At 37.4% G+C, this 18,076-nt stretch overlaps 1 protein-coding gene across 1 annotated transcript in view; it reads left to right on the top strand.

Annotated features, from left to right (window-relative positions):
- The window catches only part of CCDC146 (coiled-coil domain containing 146), a gene marked incomplete at its 5' end in the record, with an annotated part of 68,682 nt that overhangs the window by 31,916 nt on the left and 18,690 nt on the right, over nucleotides 1–18,076 (top strand). Inside the window, 6 exons of the mRNA XM_084267963.1 lie at nucleotides 4,161–4,370; nucleotides 12,155–12,212; nucleotides 12,756–12,932; nucleotides 13,539–13,612; nucleotides 14,852–15,079; nucleotides 16,012–16,198. Coding sequence (XP_084124089.1) covers nucleotides 4,161–4,370; nucleotides 12,155–12,212; nucleotides 12,756–12,932; nucleotides 13,539–13,612; nucleotides 14,852–15,079; nucleotides 16,012–16,198 — 934 coding nt within the window. The remainder of the gene's footprint in view (nucleotides 1–4,160; nucleotides 4,371–12,154; nucleotides 12,213–12,755; nucleotides 12,933–13,538; nucleotides 13,613–14,851; nucleotides 15,080–16,011; nucleotides 16,199–18,076) is intronic.

Raw genomic sequence — 18,076 nt, 5'->3', positions numbered from 1 at the left:
GCATAATTATTAGTAAAATCTGCAATATGTATCATAATATCCACCATATTAATAGTATTTTAGCCCCATTTCCCTAACAGTCCACATCAAAACCTTTATGGCAGTTCTGCTTATGAGCGCCATGGCTATTCTCTCATTGAAGCTGGAGCTAAAGCCTAAATTAAGGATTGTAAAACTAATTCAAGTCATACCTGCTTACTTGGGTTATGCTGGGATTTGGTGTGCCTCCTGGCACTCTGAATAGTGGTAAGTGCTAAGTAATATCAAGTAATTTTAAAAGGGATTCCCAAAAGGGGTTCTGTCCAGTAGCTAAAGGGACTCTTTATCATGGAATGTAAGGATAGGACAAGGGTAATGGGTTTAAACTAAAAGAGTGTAAATTGAGGTTAGAATTAGGAAAAAATTAATCACTATGAGGGTGGTGAGACACTGGGACAGGTTGCCCAGGGAACTTGTGGCTGCCCACTCCTTGGCAGGATTCAAGGCCAGGTTGGATGAGGCTTTGGTCTTGTGGAGGGTGTCCCTGCCCATGACAGGGGGGGTGCAACTAGATGGGCTTTGAGATCCCTTCCGACTCAAAGCAATCTGTGATTCTGTGATCCTATGAAAAACCTGAAAACAGTCTTTCCTGAGGTTAGTTACCTCTTCTAGTTTCATCTTAATTAAACAGGAAGTTAGAATATGGCTCTGACTCGGTAAAAAGTAATCTGTCTTTATTCAGATCACTGCATAGCAAATGTTTTTGTGAAGTAAAATGAAGAACATCACTCATTAAACCATTTTGCAAGAAGCATTTTGTTAATGCTCAGAACTCAATGTATTAGGAGGGGTTTGGATTAGTTGATTGAGGTGTTCACTGAGCTGAAGGAGAAATCCACTAGCTTCTGAACCTGATTGACTTTTAGCCAGCGTGAGTTTGAAACCAATCTTTGGAAAAAATACGAGCAGACTACTGCATATTTTCTATATGCACACAGCATTGTTTGATATAGAGTATTCTCTTCTGTAAAGACAATTTCTTCATATGTATAATAAGTGGAATACAGCCTGAACAAAACATGGACTCAGCTGTCTTCTGTCACACATAAAACTACTGAAAACACCATGCACCAAAAGCATGAAAATGTGAGATGGTAGATTACAGCTCTCATTCTCTCAGTGGTTCTCACAGGAGTACAAAATTCCCTACTTCCATTAGAAACTAATCGGAGAGAATTATGTCACACTCTACTTAGATGTAGTCAGTTGTCATAGCAAAATGCCAACTTGTGAACGCATTCTAACTGCCACAGATAGATTTCTCTTTACTCTTACAAGAAAGCAAACATCAGTTGTGATCTCTGGTGCATTTTAAGGACTTTTCAGACAACAAAAGTGGGATTCACTTCCCCATGTCTTAAGATCAGCAGACACACACATCTGAAGTATCTAGAGTCCCTTAACAGTGACTAGACAGAATGAGGACAGCACAGTTACTCCTTATACGGACATCTCCAAGTGTCTAGTTTTCTCCACTGGCTATAAAGAGACTCCTGTTGACAGGCTCGGTGTGTGTATATGCTCTTTTCCTGCCATTCACAGAGTCAAAGCCACTTTTTAATTTTTAGTTCTTCACCCTTATGTGTGCAGTACGGTTCTGTGGATCAAGAACTTTTTCACTTATAACAGTTTAATTTAATCTCTTTTCTAATTAATCCCCATCTATCCCAGAGCTGTTACAATGCCATGTGGAAACAGCAGCGCATTAGGTCTTCAAGTAGTATGTGTTCTTCTTTCCCTTAGTCACATACAGAAATCTCAAGGAGAAAGTCTTATGCACCTTAAGCAGTCGAAATCCCTGGGATGTCTATGCCAAATTATTGCAACCTGGCATACAATATAAATTTGTCTAAGATGATGAATGCAACTAGTCTGTATGTGGGTAGTTCCCAAGGCGGTTGCTTAGCGCACACAGAGTTGTAAGAGTACAGTTTAGTGCTTTGTTTAATGGTAATCAGTTCCTTATTTCTTGGTTTCAGTTTTGCACAATTTGGCATTCTGGAAAGCTGAGAGGTGTCATCTGGCAGATAACATCTTTGATACTCCTCTTCAAAGTGTTATGTGCTTTTGAATTTAAGCTTGCTGCACAGCTGAAACTCTGATAACAGGCTGCCATCCCCTTCTGGTGCTGTCTCACCCATCCATTTTGCTGTGAGGCTGCACATAAAGCTGAGGTACCTGAGCTCATATCTGGCTCCTGAAAACTTATTTGGTCACAAAATCACATGGCTGAATTGTAAATTTTTATTATCTCAATTTAGGATCCTAATACGAATATTTTGATACACCAAGCCATAAGAAAGTCAGGTTACAATGATAGCACATTCACAGCTTGGGAATCTTATCTCCTTAAACCTGTTCAATGATTAATCACTTTACAAATTCAAAAGCTCCCACTTCAGACTTGGTAAGCCTGCTTTTGCACTGAAGTGATTCTGGATATGTACATTGTATAGATATCCAGTTATTTCTTCATTTTCTTCAATTAAATTTAAATCTTCACATGAAAAATACTGTTGGTACCTATATTGAGCAAGACCAGGTCTAGATTCAACACTTGGGTCTTGTTTCTATTTTTATCTTTTTCTTATCTTGAAAAAAATCAATACTATTAATATTGTTTTTATGGAATAACTTATATTTTATGTAATTTTATGTAAAATTTATGTTTTATATAAAGTATTGTTTTTGAAATTAATATGTATTACTGCAACCTATTACATTTTCTCCTAAACCAGCATACATCCTGTTGGACTGAAAGAAGATCTAAATATTGTATAGGATTTTGTGTTGCTAAGTCAATATATTTTTACCTTAAAATGCTACCATTTAAATGCATTATATATAAAGTTATTTATATATGACGAAGGCATGGTCTTGTTTCCTGTTGAAGTCTGTGGTTTCCTTATTTTCTGGTTTTAAAAAGGAAGTGGTTATTAACTAGAAATTCTTCTCAAAACAAAACTTTCCTTCTCTACTGTTTCAGCTATGTTTATGCAGTATAGTCAGTTGCGTATTTTGTGTTTTTGTTGTTGCCATCTCAACTTTAGGTTTGTTGCTAAGTCATAAATGTCATCTTTGAGCTAAAATTTATGTACAGTTTCTTAATATGGGAGATTCTTAATCCGTTTGTTTTTTAAAAATACTAAATTGCATTACATTTTTAATTAATAAAAGGCAGGTGATAGAGTTCTTTATTCTTCCACATCATTTGTGTCTAATTTTAGTATACCATCATACAAAACTTACAGTAATATTGGGAAGACATACACAATGATTTTTATAGGCTAAAGAACAGATTTATAAGTTGTGCGTTGCATATGAATTTTCATACTGTAGTTCCCTGTAATACTTTTCCATAATAATCACTCTATTTTCCTAAAAGCTTTAAAATATGTTGTTCAGCTCTCACCACATAGGTTCTGAAGTATACTATGAATACCAGGCTCTTAACATTGACAGCATATTACACGTAGGTTGTTGTTTCTGTGAAGCTAGGCTTCAGTGATACAAGTCAGATCAGATAATTTATTTTTTCTAGTCCACTAATGTATTTGCAGCTTGTGTATCTTTAAATGAGTTACTTCAGATACTGGCAACCCTTCAGCACTGGGTAGATGTCTTGGTATTTACTAAGAACTTCAAGGTTTCATGTAGCTCAGATGGGGCCTTGCTCTGGTGTATACTTCCCTGTTACTGGTCCCCATGCTGATTCAGGTCTACCCTCTGGCACTTCTTAGGACAAAATGTATTCCCTGTCTCTTCACTGGCTCTAGGAGGTGCTAGACAAAGCAATTAGACTAACTATCTTTCATCTGGTCAAAGTTAAATTACATGAATCACACTCCAACTCTGGGATGCAGAAAAAAACCCACTCAGATCAGATTCCACTGTTCTCCTGGCATCATAGGGTAATTCAGCTTTGAACAGACCTCAGGACATCTCAGATCTATCTATGTGTTCAAGGCAGAGTCAGCTAGGAGGTCTGATCAGATTATTCAGGAATTAATCCCATCTTGTGTTGAAAGCATTAACTACTTAATATTAAGGTAGATAAAGAGGTACAAATACAAACCTTGTGCTTCTTGTTGCCTACTTCTGAGTTTTTCTATTTAATGTAGTTTACAGGAATCTGAGATCCAGCTGTTGCAGGAAGCCAAGTGTCTTAGTGTAGAACTGGAGCAACAACAACGTGAACTGGAAAAAGCAGAACAGTTCCCTGAAGAATCTTCCAGTGAAGTTTCCCGACTAAGGCAACAGCTGCTTAGATGCCAAAATGAATACAATGCTATTAAAGAAAGAGAGTATGAAGTGCAGTTCAAGATGGAATGGTAAGTAATACTGGTCAAACATTGCTGATTTTATTATAGTTCATCAAGAAAGTAATTCAATCTCCTCTCCATTTCAGATGCACACATTTTGTGATGACCATGGTTTAAAAAATTGCCACAAACCTTTCTCTAGTAACAGCAACATTTCAGTGATGAATAAAATTATCCTGGTCCAAGAGATGTAGAGATTTCTAATTTTGGAACACGCTATGATGTCCTTCAAAACCTTGTTTAAAATTCACTACGTTGCATGATCATGGTTAGTGTTTAAGTAGGAAAAATTAACAGGAACAATTCTGGCCTGGAACACCTTTAATACAAATGATAGAAGTATCTCAGAGACCTGGTGACTGGGGTTTTATGGAAATAATGACAAAAATAGAGCCAGTACTATTTTTAACGTCAGAATCACAGTTTATTCAAGTTTTTCTCTATTTAGGTATTTAAAGGAGGAGAAGTACTTGTATATTCTTGTGCCAGAAAAAAGATAAATTTGCTGTGAAAGAAGTGAATACTTGACATCTCTATAAAAGGAAAAAAAAAGACAGAATAAGCTTTATATTCTATATATTTTAATTATCTGCATATAAGAGCATGTTGAAGTTTTTACAGTAAAATTACAAACAGTACTATTGCACTTGTAAAAATATGCATCTATGGAGATGAACTCATGTATTCATATTGAGGGGTGTGTGCTATTTTTAGCTATCTTCAGTCCAGCTGAAGGGTAGTTGGTGTATATGAATCCCAATAAATGATGTCAGCAGCTCAGCAGTTAAAACTACTTTTCTGCAAAGAGAGCAGAGGCACTGTACAAACTGGATGGAGAGGATTTTTCTGGCACATCTTTCTCGATTTTTTTTTTTTAGAGCCAAATGTTTGCTCTAAGAGAGAATAAAACTTGAGAAACAAGCAAATTGGGAGTGCGAGAAATAGGGAAACATGGAAAGCATCTGGAAAAAATTATTTGCTAGGAGATAACTAAGCAACACGAAATTTCCTGAAATAATTATTAAATCCCAAATCTTTTGTGATTTTCAAGCAGTCCAGAAATGACCTCTTGAAAATACCATGCTTTTTACCTATTTTTCCTTATAACTCATGAACATTTTTCACTGGTTTTGTATTATTTTTCAAAAAATGATGAGGTTTTATATAATAAAGAGATAGTTACTCATGGTCTATTTTCTAACTCTAGTCAAAGGGCAATCTCTGTCCTCCACAAAACACAACTAAGATTGTTTCAATTATCCTTGCACATTTAATGCATTCTTATATATGAATTGGATATCCTATTGTGTTAATTAAAAATACACTTTTTTATCAGTCATACTGTGAAAAATGTTCTTTCACTTTAATAAGAAACTTCCTCTGTTTGATCTTGTTTATCGCATGAGATCAAAACCAGATGTACAGTCTGACCAGAGGTCCATACTGCACAGTGTCTAATGAGGACCAAACATGTAGCCCCAGCCATTTGGAATGCAAGGATTTCATGAGCCAAATTCATCTGTATTGAGGAATACTCTTCCTTGAATTTCTCCTGTCTCCTACTCAACCAGGTATATTCTGGCATTGAAACACCCTGGGCAATAGGTTCCACAGATTAACTGCACAAGAACTCCCACCTCTTACTGTTTTTGTACCTGTCTCCTGACCTGACCAGCTTCATTTCATGCCCTGTAGGGCTTGTATTAGATGAGACACTGGACATCTGATTTTCTCTTCATCTTCACTGCTGCAGGATGGTTTGATAGATCTCTATTGTACCTTCCCCCATCCCTTAATTTGTCAACTTTCTAAAGAGAAGAGCTACAGATTATTTAATTGTTCCTTGTTTGGAATCTGTTTCATGTCTGGCGGTGGTATTGGCTCTTATGTGTGCTGTGGGTGTGGAGTGAGGAGGATGTGCCTTGCTTAGGTGAGGGTTTGTTCCTGTTCACTGCTTTTAAGAAATGAGATTTTAGTGTTGGAGTGGAATACAATAACCAGGGCTGGTAGAATACATTTCTGTGTGGGGAGGAAATGAGCTATGAAGAAAAACAGATAATGCCTGTGAATTCATGTTTGTAAAGAAGGGATGGGTTTGGTGCCTGTGGAAGGCAGTGAAAATGAATGTCCAGAATAGATCTATGAGTAGCAGGTGATCTATTAGTAACACTGAAGATGAAGATCTGTATACCTGATGGCTTTGCACAAATAATAAAACAGTATCTTCTGAATTATCTGTGTGCATGGGCAGTGTCACACACAAAGGGGAAGCTGCATCAAAGACAGCCTAAGTTTACCATTAGGTGACTGCTCAGTTTCCTTCATTTCTCAGAAGCATAAAAACTCATGGACCAAACTTTCTTGGCCCTTGATCTCTCTGGAGCACAGTTTCTCTTGTTGTCCAACTGTGTTAATGCACTCCCAGCTGTGCTTGGCACTTACAAGTGAATTTCTTTTTGGGAATTATGACTAATCTGAAAACAAACAATTTCCTATTTACCTTCTTACGTGTAGCAGGCAGGGAACATGGAATGGAAAGCTTTGGAAGGGAATATCTGTGTCTCTTAGCTATTGCTTATCTTTTTCTTAAAATCCTTGGATCTTCTCTACTCAGAAATACCTCTGAGCTGGAAATGAGAGAGAGCTTCTGTGAATCATCTGTTTCCCTTGAAGAGCCACATCGATATACGATAACATCAGCAAAGCTATTTTTCGTCTCAAGGTCCCTTAGTATTCTATGCTCCCTTTTCCATATTTCATTTCCTATTTGCTTGCCCCTGCGAACGTTTTTTTCAAGGTCAGGTACCTTGTTCAACAATTGAGGGTCATATTTTCATGTTCTGTTTTAATTCTTCATTGTTCCAATGAGCATTCAACATTCCCAGGGTAAATTGCTTTTCAGCACTGTGGTATCAGCAGGTTTTCAGAAATTTGATGACTTTTTTCATAGCTTGATTAGGTACAGGAGGTACTCAGAAGCAGCTCTGATGCACTTTAGCTGTCGGAGAAGTCACCCTGAGGGTGGCTGTATGGGTGTGGTGTGTACCCCAGTGTTGGTGTGTACCTCCTGTTCCACTTCTGTTGTACATCTGTCCCGGGTTCATTGCTACCGTGTCTGCCTGGGTGCTCAGCACAGGAAGGGAACGAGAGTTGGAAGGTTTTTACTGAGGTTAAAATGTTTGGGCCACTACCTCAAAGTCTGAGCTCACTCCAGGAGTATTCTTCTTCTTAGAAACTATTAGGGGAGTGTAATAAAGGAAAAGGAAAAATAGTGATCCCACTTCAATTCTGGTGCCGTTGCATTCAGAGCCATGAAGTTTCTTCATATAATAGTGACTAAACAAGCCTCAGTAAATAAGAACATAGACCGAAACATCAGGTTAACATGAGAATGAGGACAGGATCAGTCTGATCAGCAACAATTTGTTTTGAATTTAATGTCCATGTGAGGCTTACAGTCCTGGTTTCTGAGACAAAATAGAGAAGAGCTGCTTTTCTTTATCAAGCAATAGTATCAACAATCATTTATTATTGAGAAATAACGCATTTTCATCTAAATTCAATTATCATCTATAACTACATATTAAAGGGTAAGCCATTTATTAATGATTAAATTATGTGTAACATGAGTTTGTGAGGTTAGAGATGCCTGATTCTTGAAAACTATTTTACTTTAAAGCCTAACTCCAATCTACAGCCCTCACGACCATTTGTGCAGGTAGCAAAATGGGTATTCACTGAAGGACCACATGCTGTTGTGTGCAAGTCAGGATTGCAAAACTGAGTTTGTCCTTGTAGAAACATTGCAAATATGGAAAATTATTTCAATGCTTGTAATTATTTCAGGATTAGTCACACAGTAATTAAAAAGTGAAAAGCTGAGCTTTCGTCCGTACTTTTTCTAGTCAAGAATTACAAGTCATAAGTAAAATAAATTGAGTTACAGTTGAAGTTGTTATCAACTAGTCTTGTGACTGCATTCTCTGGTGCATACAAACTAATTACAGCCTTACAGGAATCTCATGCTGGCAGCTTGTCAGCTGTGATATCTTCTACTTGTGGTCACTAGATTTTAGTTGTGAGGTGCTGAAAACCTTCTCTAGATTCCTCAGCAGTCCCAGCTATGTGTCAGAGCTGAAGGAGTTTGCTTTCTTGCATGATGGGATTTGTAATCATAATAATGTTCTGATTGTTTTGTGAGCTGAGGAACTGAAATGGACCTCTGTTGACAACTACCACTACATTTCTTAATCTCTCTGACTTAATTTTTTTATTTCTGTGTCAGTTTGCAGCTGTAGACATCTCTCAGGGAAAAGTCTGGAATGTATTTTCTTTAATGGTCCAATTTTCCGAGTGCTTTTCTTTAACTCATTACATCTGCATCCATGATAGCTTTTCAAGTACACTACTGTATCAAGCTTCACAAAAATAAGTAAAGCAACATGAGAAACATTTGCAAAATTATTGCTTGAACTTGAGAGTTTCATGGTTTTGTTATAGGTGTGATACTGCTAATAATAAAAACCACATGATATTGAAAAATAAGCTCATTAAAGAAGGGCTATAGAAGAATGGGAATTATAAATGCCTAATGCCAGTTGCAGCTATTTTGTTTGCTGTTGTGATTGATGTTTAAGTATTTTACTGACAATCATGAGGCTGATGTCCATATGCCACAGATTACAAGATTCAAATGCTAAATGAGATAAGATTTTCTCCTGCCTTAAGGTTCTGCATCCATATAGCTATTAAATCAGACAGTGACCTTAAAGTCTTTGAAGAATCTTAGTTGATTTCTTAATCTGAGGTAATCATCCTCATCTCCCTTTAGTGGCAAGAGAGAAATATCTTATCTTCAACCTGTAATTTATCTCACCCTAAAGCAGGAACCTGGGATATTAGATGACCTGGCCTTTGGCAGTTCCTCTTTTATCCCTGACAGTGTGGAAGCCTAGAGATGTTGACATAGGGATACCTGTCTAACTTTTGGATATGGACAGCTGGACCAAACTCATTGCTCAAAGGGAAAGATTTAACATCTTTTTCCTCCTATTTCCTTTCACACCTTCACTGGTTTTGGTGTGGAAGTATTTGGCCTGCCAGCTCTTAATGTAATTTGTCTTGGTGCTTGCCATTCTGTTTATGCCACAGAAAACAAGGTGTTCAAATCGTTTTACTTTAGTTGGATGGAAAAGTCTTTGTTATGAAGCTGGAATGGCTTCACAGGAATCTGCCCTCATGAGTGAGGAATGTGACAAAAGAAAGAGTGTCAACTTTGCTCTCCCTCCGGATTTTTGGGATTGCTCTTTTGATTGTTTGGCATGATATTAAAGAGGGCACAGCACAACTGATGATGAGTGATGCAGTACCTCTTTAATCAGTTTGCACAGGACTTATTTAATCAGTTTTTGTGGCAGTCAAACTTATGGGTATGTGTACAGAGTGGACATTCATTATAACTGCTGTAATTATGCCAATCCCAAGGAATCCAACTAGGAATCCTGCCAAAATGTGTTTGGAATATGACTTGTCCTTATTAATGTATTCATACACTTCAACAACCTGTTGGTAAGTGAAAATACTGTGTTTGACCAATGTGGCATTCCAGCACAATGTACTGAGTTGTCACTTATGGGCACAGTGCACAGGAGCAGACCAAAGATACTATCCCAGAATGGAAGTAGCTCGGTTTTCAGTGCAGTTTGATCCCTGTGCTCTCCCTTATTGACTTTAAATAGTGGAACGTAAAAGGATTTGCTACTGAGCCCCGTTGCAGCAAAGAAGGAATCACCTTGTGGTGTTTCATTCTACTCCCTTGTACTTGCACAGTACACCTACAGAATACACCCATGTCTTTCATCACTCTTCTGTGCAATTTCTTAAATTACAATAGTTTTTCCAATACAACTTTTTTTTTATCATTCATTTTTTCGTCTTTTTGGGGGGAAAACCAATCTAAATTGAACTTTTTTCCTTGAAAGGTTTTTTGGGGGGATTCTTTTGCAAACACATTCACTCTGTGGAGGTTCAAACCTCTGTCATTCAAATTTGGTTTTAGACATACCGGTGCCTGTAGAAGTGTGCCAACCCAGTTCTTTTCTTGGGCTGTTTTCTTTCCTTGGCTAGAAATATGTAACCAGAGTCTTCCAGGTATAAACTTTGTTCCTTTTGTTGGAGGACCAAAATATAAGAAACTATTTATTTGGTGTGAGAGGAAACTTAAATCAACACCAATAAAGAGCTGAGCACAAGATTTTAGGGAGGATCCTGATCCCTCTCCCATGACCTCCACCTTCTGCAGCTCGAACAACCACCATGCAAAGTAGTCTTAAGCTGCCACTGAAAGGTTTCAGAGAAAAAGGAAACACTAATCAACTGCCTCTCTTTTGTATCATCAACTACACTGAGAAACAACTGTAATACCTGCTTTGGGTAGGTGGGGCTGCCCCACAACTTCCTTGCCATGATTTACAGTTCTGACCTGTCCCCTTCTGTGAATACTCACTTTATTTAAATAGTTTATTTTAACAGATTGCCAAAACTCCAGGAGGCCTGAGCAGCACATCCTCCAGCTGGGGATACAAACACAGATTTAAGTTCTGAAGTTGATTCTTTGCTATATCTGGAACAGAGAATATGAGTGTTTCACCTATTCCCCAGATGGAATATTTACTTCCATACACCCTAAGACTTAGAAATGTCATCATAGGTGCTAATTACATTGCAAGGACCTGCCTCCTTGGTCACAATCAATGTCACAAAGACCCAGTTAAATTCAGTTTGGTCGGTTGCTGTGGCCCATTTACCTCCTATATGTACAGAACTGGTCTGTGCATGCACTGGGGACATATTGATGTGTTTCTTCACTGGGGCTAATTTTTTATATTTGGCATTATTTACCTATCCCCCACCAAGAAGCTCCCTGTTGTAACTCTCACAAGCTTGCTGGTTCAGCTCCACTTTTGTAGTCAGTCCATCTTTCTCAGGGCAACATAACTAAAACTTCACCCAGAAGTTCTAAGATGTTTCATATTTTTTTCTTTTCCTTCTGTCCTCCTTTAGAATCTGTCTCTGTTTTTACCTGAAATGAAATTGCAGCGTAGTCTCAGATATAGGTGAGTGTGGTGGTTCAGCCCCAAGCAATGGGGGAAGTTAACTCTGTCCTGGCCAGAATCAGAATGGTAAAATAACCATGGATGTTCAATTTAGCTTTCTACTATGCCTCACTGACTGATTCTACATCCCCTGTCATTTTTCAGGATTTTTTTTTCCACAGGAACCTGTTCAGATTTCAGGAGCTTCACTGAGATTGTTTATAGTGTGAATACATACGTGAGCAGTCACTCAAAGAAGAAAGTTTCTCACTATCAACTGCACTTGCTTTGATGTGTAATGTCTCCATGTTTCTTTATAACCCACCTCCTCTTTCCTTTTGACTCAGTTCCATGTTAAAATTCTGTTTTCTGAGGTTGGGAAGAACTGTGGGTGCAGGGATCCACCTGACCTGTTGTAGGCGGCTGGCATAAAGACAGGAATGAATGAGCCATAAATGCCTCCCAGCAGGAGGTGGTGGTAAGGCTAAGAAGAATTCGGTTCAAAAGTTTAAACTTGCACTGTAGCAAAAACCTCCATGTCTGTGACCAGTCAATAATTTTCCTTTAAATGTGGAGACCTTGCAATTGACCCTGGTGACAATTCACCATCCATTTTAGTCTAACACAAGATGGGTTTCTTTACTTGCTATTATTTGGTATATTACTGATACATTTATCTCTCTCTTAATGTTCCTGCAGTTTGCAAGAAGAAAAAACGCTTCTGGAGAATGAATATAAAAGAATTCCAAAACAAAGGGTAACTATGAACCATGAGAAAAGCTGTGCTTTATGTTTTTTCACCTAATGCATCAATGAAAATGTTTTCTCAGTGGGTAACTCTAGAGCTTTTTAAAATCTGGAATACATAGAACAACCAAGAGGTAGGCTTTATAGGACAGGCTATATTATATCATTTCACTTTGATAGCCCCCCTAATTCTAGGGCAGGCAGTGAATAAGTGATTCAGAAAAGATCTGGATTTTCTTGACCACGGAAAAAAAAATCAGTGTCTTCAACAAATGAATACTGCATGTGAAAATAGCTGCAGGTGTTTGGTTCTAGGATGTGAGTGTAGACAACATATTCAGTCATAAATCCTGATGGGTGTGTGGGGGTTTGTTAGAAATAAAATTCCCCTGGTTATTGATAAAAGAAACATACAGCTGGTAAAAAGTTGTGTTTCATATCTGTTGTAAAAAATGTCATTGTCATTCAGTGTCAGTGATATTGTAGTACCACAAGCCTGAGAAATGCAAAAGAGAAAATAAAAATTAATTCATCTTTTACTTCATTTTTAAAGGAGGCAAATAAGAAAATTAAACAGTTGGAAGAAAATTGTGATGAGCTCTGCAAAGAAGTAAGGCAAAGAAAAGCAGAAATTAATGCAATAAAGGAAGATATTTCATCCAAGCAAAAGCTGATGTTAATAGACAAGAATGAAGTGGAAAAGCTTCTGGAGAAGCAGGCTGATTTAAAAGTAACAATAAATTACTTGTATGTGTATCTGTGTGTGTGTGTGTATGACTATATGGGCACGTGCATTTATCCAAGGAAATAGTGAATCTTCTGAATGTTGTTTGTAATTCCAAATTCATTAGATGGCATTACATTATATATTACATCATTTTTCAATGAGCATGAAACATGCTGCTGTGCCATATCCATTATTACTCCTTTAGGAAATAATAGCATGGTTTTGATTAAAAAAGTGGTTTCTATAATGACATATTTGTTATGTTGTGTTTTTGTAGTCTGCTGTAATGTATGCTTAGATCCAAATGAATACAGTTACATGCTGAGAATTAAAAAAACATACCCAGGTGGTCTGCTTTCCTTTCCATGATGTAGATAACAATTGGATATATTAATAATATTCCAGTATAACTTTTATCATGCAGACATAACAAAATGGTAAACATCTTAATGTTTAGTTTCACAACTAGCAGCTACAATTCCCTGGGACAAGCTCACGTAATGAGAAAATAGGCTTCTTCCAAATTTCACTGCAGTTCTAGGTGAACATAACTATGAAATCTCACCAGATTTTGAAGGTATCAATCTAAATTTTCTGCTTTGCCATTAGAATGAGCTCGTTAAGACCCTTGGTGTTCCAGCACAACTTGGAAAAGAAACTGAGAAGATGAATCGAAGAAAAATGTATGCTTTTAATATATAATTATATATACATAAGTATGTATGAATGACTTCTTTTCATTCATTTGTTACAGAGGCAGGGGAGTATAGTTGTTGATTAATATTAGGATCAACACTTCAAAAAGCACCTGTAATCCACTCAAAATCCAGGTGTTGTGCTGAAAGTTATAGCATATGCAGTGAAACATTTTAAAGGACAACAAAGAAGAACTTAGAACAAGGCTTGATCAAAAACTGCACAGCCATCTCACTGTGCAGCATTACTATATATCAGATCTATGTAGCAGATTTTGAATGGAAAAGAGTATTACCATGTAATCTAGTGATTAGGCTTTTTTAGAGTTTCTAGCTCTCTGTGACTGTATATTAGCTTATCTCTGTGAAACTTGCAGCTTTCACAACAGTCCAGCCTGAGCCAAGTAATCATTCTCCCTGGGTACTTCTGGACCAGTTCTTTAGTCAGAGGTGCTTTGCTGTAAGCTCCTAATGTCTCTCTGGTATTTGAACATGGAAAATATAAGTCATTATCCAGCCTTTTCTTTCTCTCTTTTGTATAGTTGGGGTTTTTCACTCCTGAAGCATGCTCTTCTCTGTATGTGTAAAATCTAATTAGCACTGTGCAATTTCAGCCAGGATGCTCACAGATTCAAGTGCCTTCCAGATGAACAATGGGTTTTGTACCCTCTTTGGGCACAGGGTTACACTGAAGTTTTTCTGTTTCTTGTATAGTGGTTTTCTTCTACATTTTCCTCCCTACTCTGCTTAATGCAGCTCCATTGTCATAAATATAAGAAGTTTTTCCTAGAAGGTTACAGAGAAGCAATTTTAAAAGCCTAGTACATTGTGATTATTATTACTGATGCATTTAAATGGGTCTTTCTAGTTCTATTGCGTCACAGAATGAACTAATTAGAGTTTCCAGCCTTGGGAGTAATATTTAGAAGTGTCACACCCATGTACCTAGTAATTTTGACAGAAATTTGAGTTTACTGGAAGTCTTTTTAATACTGTCATGGTGCTAAGCTCCTGGATAGTGCCATGATCATCTTCAATTTTATTCTTGAACTGTATTGGCATTTGAAGTTTTTCACTGCATGTAGACGGCTTTCAAACGTATGATGTAGGTAGTTCTGGTGTTGAAATGATTGTGGGTGTCCATGAAAACCGGCACCTTACATTTTGCCATTCAAATATGCATGTGGAAATGTTAACCCCTACTGTTTTGTTAAAATATATCCACAGCGATGCAGAGAAGAAGAAAGAAGACCTTAATGACCAAATAGGAGAGTTACATGGTACCCTGAAAGCAATTGAAAAAAGGACTGAAGAGATTTTGCAAGAAAGAGAAGATGTGATGAGGGAATTGGATGGGAAACAAATTTTGCTTGAAAGCAAAGAACGAGAATGCATTACTCTGACAAAATTACTGGAAATTAGCAGAGAGAAGGAATCAGGGGTCCTATCAGACAGGTTAGAATATTAGGTGTAAGCCATGTAGTATGAGTGAACAATTCTCTGTCCTCAAAGATCCATTTCTGTTCTCTGCTCCATGCTTATGTTCTCAAATTTTATGCTGCAACAAGTGAAAACTTGGAATTGTCTACTTGGTTTTGACTTCAGAAATGTTTAATATAAACTACTGGTATCTAGGATCTGGCTTGAAAATTAACATCAAAAAGCATAAGCATTTGATGAAATCCTGGAGAGCGAAGCTGGATTTTGCTCTGAAAGGGAAATCTTAAGAGGATTTCTCTCTCCAGTGAAAACGTATGGTTTTTTTCTCTGCAACCAACAGAAAAGAAACTGAGCGAGAAAGAAAATACATCAGTATTTTCATTTTCAAATGAGGATTAGATTTCTGCACCTGCCTACTCCTGAATTTCCGTGGCAATTGTTTACTCATCTCTAATATTCCCTTGAATTATGAACTTACATATACTTGGTAACGTAAAATAATGTCAGGCTGATCACAAGCTTTAAATGATTCCTTCTTTGCAGAGGAAGAGTTGTAATCATAGCCATATGCTCTGCAGCATTTCTTTTGCCTTTAAAGTTTTGTATTAAAGGATAGTGGCACTTTAAATTAAAATGTTTGAGTGAGGTGAACACAAATATTCCCTCATACTAAAAACCATGTTTTCTTCCTATAAGTACCAGTTTCTCTGGAATTTTTAGTATATTTAGAACAGACTGAGAGACCTCATTGACATCATTAAGAATATTATCATTGATTAAAGTTATAAAAATGCTAGCTTTTTGGGTAGTATGCATCAGTACTTTCTAAGTTTTTCTTGCTGCTCAGCCATAATGACACAGTACTCAAAACCCATTAGAATGATCATGTGTCTTTGTATACATGTCTTGATCAAGTTACCTGTTTCTAAAATTCTCTATCTATATAGAGAAGCTCTGGAAGATAATTTAAATAAATGTGTCTTGGAGAAAAAAAAGCAACATGATATTCTCATTCACAAGCAAACACAGAAAGAGAGAGAACTGAAAAACTTAAAAAAGACAGAGTTACAACTGAATGTGATTTATGATTCCTTGGAACAAGATAAGTCATGGCATAAAAGGCTCAAATTAGAGGTGTGTATGAATGCATTGATCATAAGGTTTCAATATTTTATTGTAACAAGTCTGTCTGTTAAATCTTTTGACTAGTCAAAATTTGCCTTCTCCTTTCCTCCCTGCATTAGTATTTCACCCATTCCTCTTCCCATCCTGAAGGTTTTATTTGTGCCTTCTCTGTGCTGATTTTAAAGGGCAGTCTCATTCTGCTCGTCTATTCAAAGCATTTCCTTTCTTTTCTCTTTCCAGTTCTACCTTACAAATTTACCCTGTCTATATTCAGCCTTGAGAAAAGAAGACTATGATGGGATCTTATTAATGTTTATAAATATCTGAAGTGTGGGACACAGAGGGAAATAGCCAGCCTCTTTTCAGTTGTCTGTGGGCACAGGACGAAGGGCAATGGCCTTGGAGCACAGGAAGTTCCGCATAAATATGCAGAATAACTTTTTCACAGTAAGGGTGACAGAGCCCTGGGACAGGCTGCCCAGGGAGGCTGTGGAGTCTCCTTCTCTAGAGATATCCAAGACCTGTCTGGACGCCTACTTGTGCGACCTGTCCAAGGGAACCTTCTTTGGCAGGGGGCTTGGACCCAATGATCTCTTGAGGTCCCTTCCAACCCCTACAATTCTGTGATTCTGTGATAGCTTTTTCATATTTTCTTCCTCTCATGACTGGTTCTTCCATTGTCTCTTTCTTAAGCTTTTCTCCTATGCTAATTCCTTGCTTAGTCTAAATTGCAAGTCAGTCTTATAAAATTCATCCTGCTTAGTCAGGGGAATATTTTTTCACATGACATGATGTTCCTACCTTTACACAGTGTCTGAAATATTTCTTGGTCCTAAGAAATTCAGGACAGAAAGAAGTCTTATTTACATCACTGTAAAGTTTTAAAAAATTACATATGGTCTCAAAATCCGTACATACTTAGCTTTTCTACTTATTTCTATCAATTATTAAAGAATATTTAGTATTATTCAATACTGGTTTTTTTTCTCTTCCCTGAAATTCCTCCTCAACTCTGATGTGTATTAAATACCTATTAATATAAACCCAGTTGGGGTGGTCTGTGGGCTCTGTCTTTAAAAGAGAGATTATGAATGTCCTAACCCCTTAGGGAGGAAAAAAAAATGTGTTGTTTCTTTCATAAAATGAAAGGAGGAGGAGGAAAGAAAGCTCTGTAACAACACAAAAATGGTTTAGAATCATTTTCCTAAAATATTATGGGCTAACTCACATTGCCGACTTTGATCTTAAATCTCATACTGAGTTGCTTTACAGTATCAGCTGAGAGGGTCTGGGAAACAGTGTTTTTTCCTGTGTTTCTATTAAAGAAATATTGCTGGAGGGAGAATCACAATTGTTCCTTAACATGTAATACTAAAATCGAATGCCATAACTCACTGGCGGTTGTGGTTAAAGTTCACTGTCTTGGGTGACATCCAAACCCAACCCAACCTCTTTACATTGTGTGAAAGGGCAAGGGTCCTGGAATGGGCCCTGAAATGTTAAGTTGCATTGCAGAGAATTCCCTCGGTGCTAACACTGAGGGACTTTATACTATAGATTTGTATGTGTCTTGCAAGTACCAGGGTCATGGGGACTGGGGGAAGGGAAAGCCAGCAGAGATACAAGCAGAATTCTCTGCAGCATTTAGCTCCAGAAGTTGCAGGATGGTATGGAAACACAAACAGACAATGGCAATATAATCGTTTTAACTCATCGGTCCCATGCTATGTGCTTTCTAATGCCCTTTTTTGGGCCTTTTAGAACAGCAAATGTGAAAACACCTCTGCAACATGGCCAGTTCAAATGCAGCACTGGAGTATGAAAAGCTGGAGTGGCCAGCTCATTTCTACTTGGCTTTTGCTCCCTGGAAACTATTTTCATTTGGAT

Source organism: Gallinula chloropus, assembly GCF_964237585.1.
Source record: "Gallinula chloropus genome assembly, chromosome: 1".
Taxonomy (NCBI): domain Eukaryota; kingdom Metazoa; phylum Chordata; class Aves; order Gruiformes; family Rallidae; genus Gallinula; species Gallinula chloropus.
The sequence above is the reverse complement of the archived record's forward strand: the minus strand, read 5'-3'. Positions and strand labels throughout refer to the sequence as shown.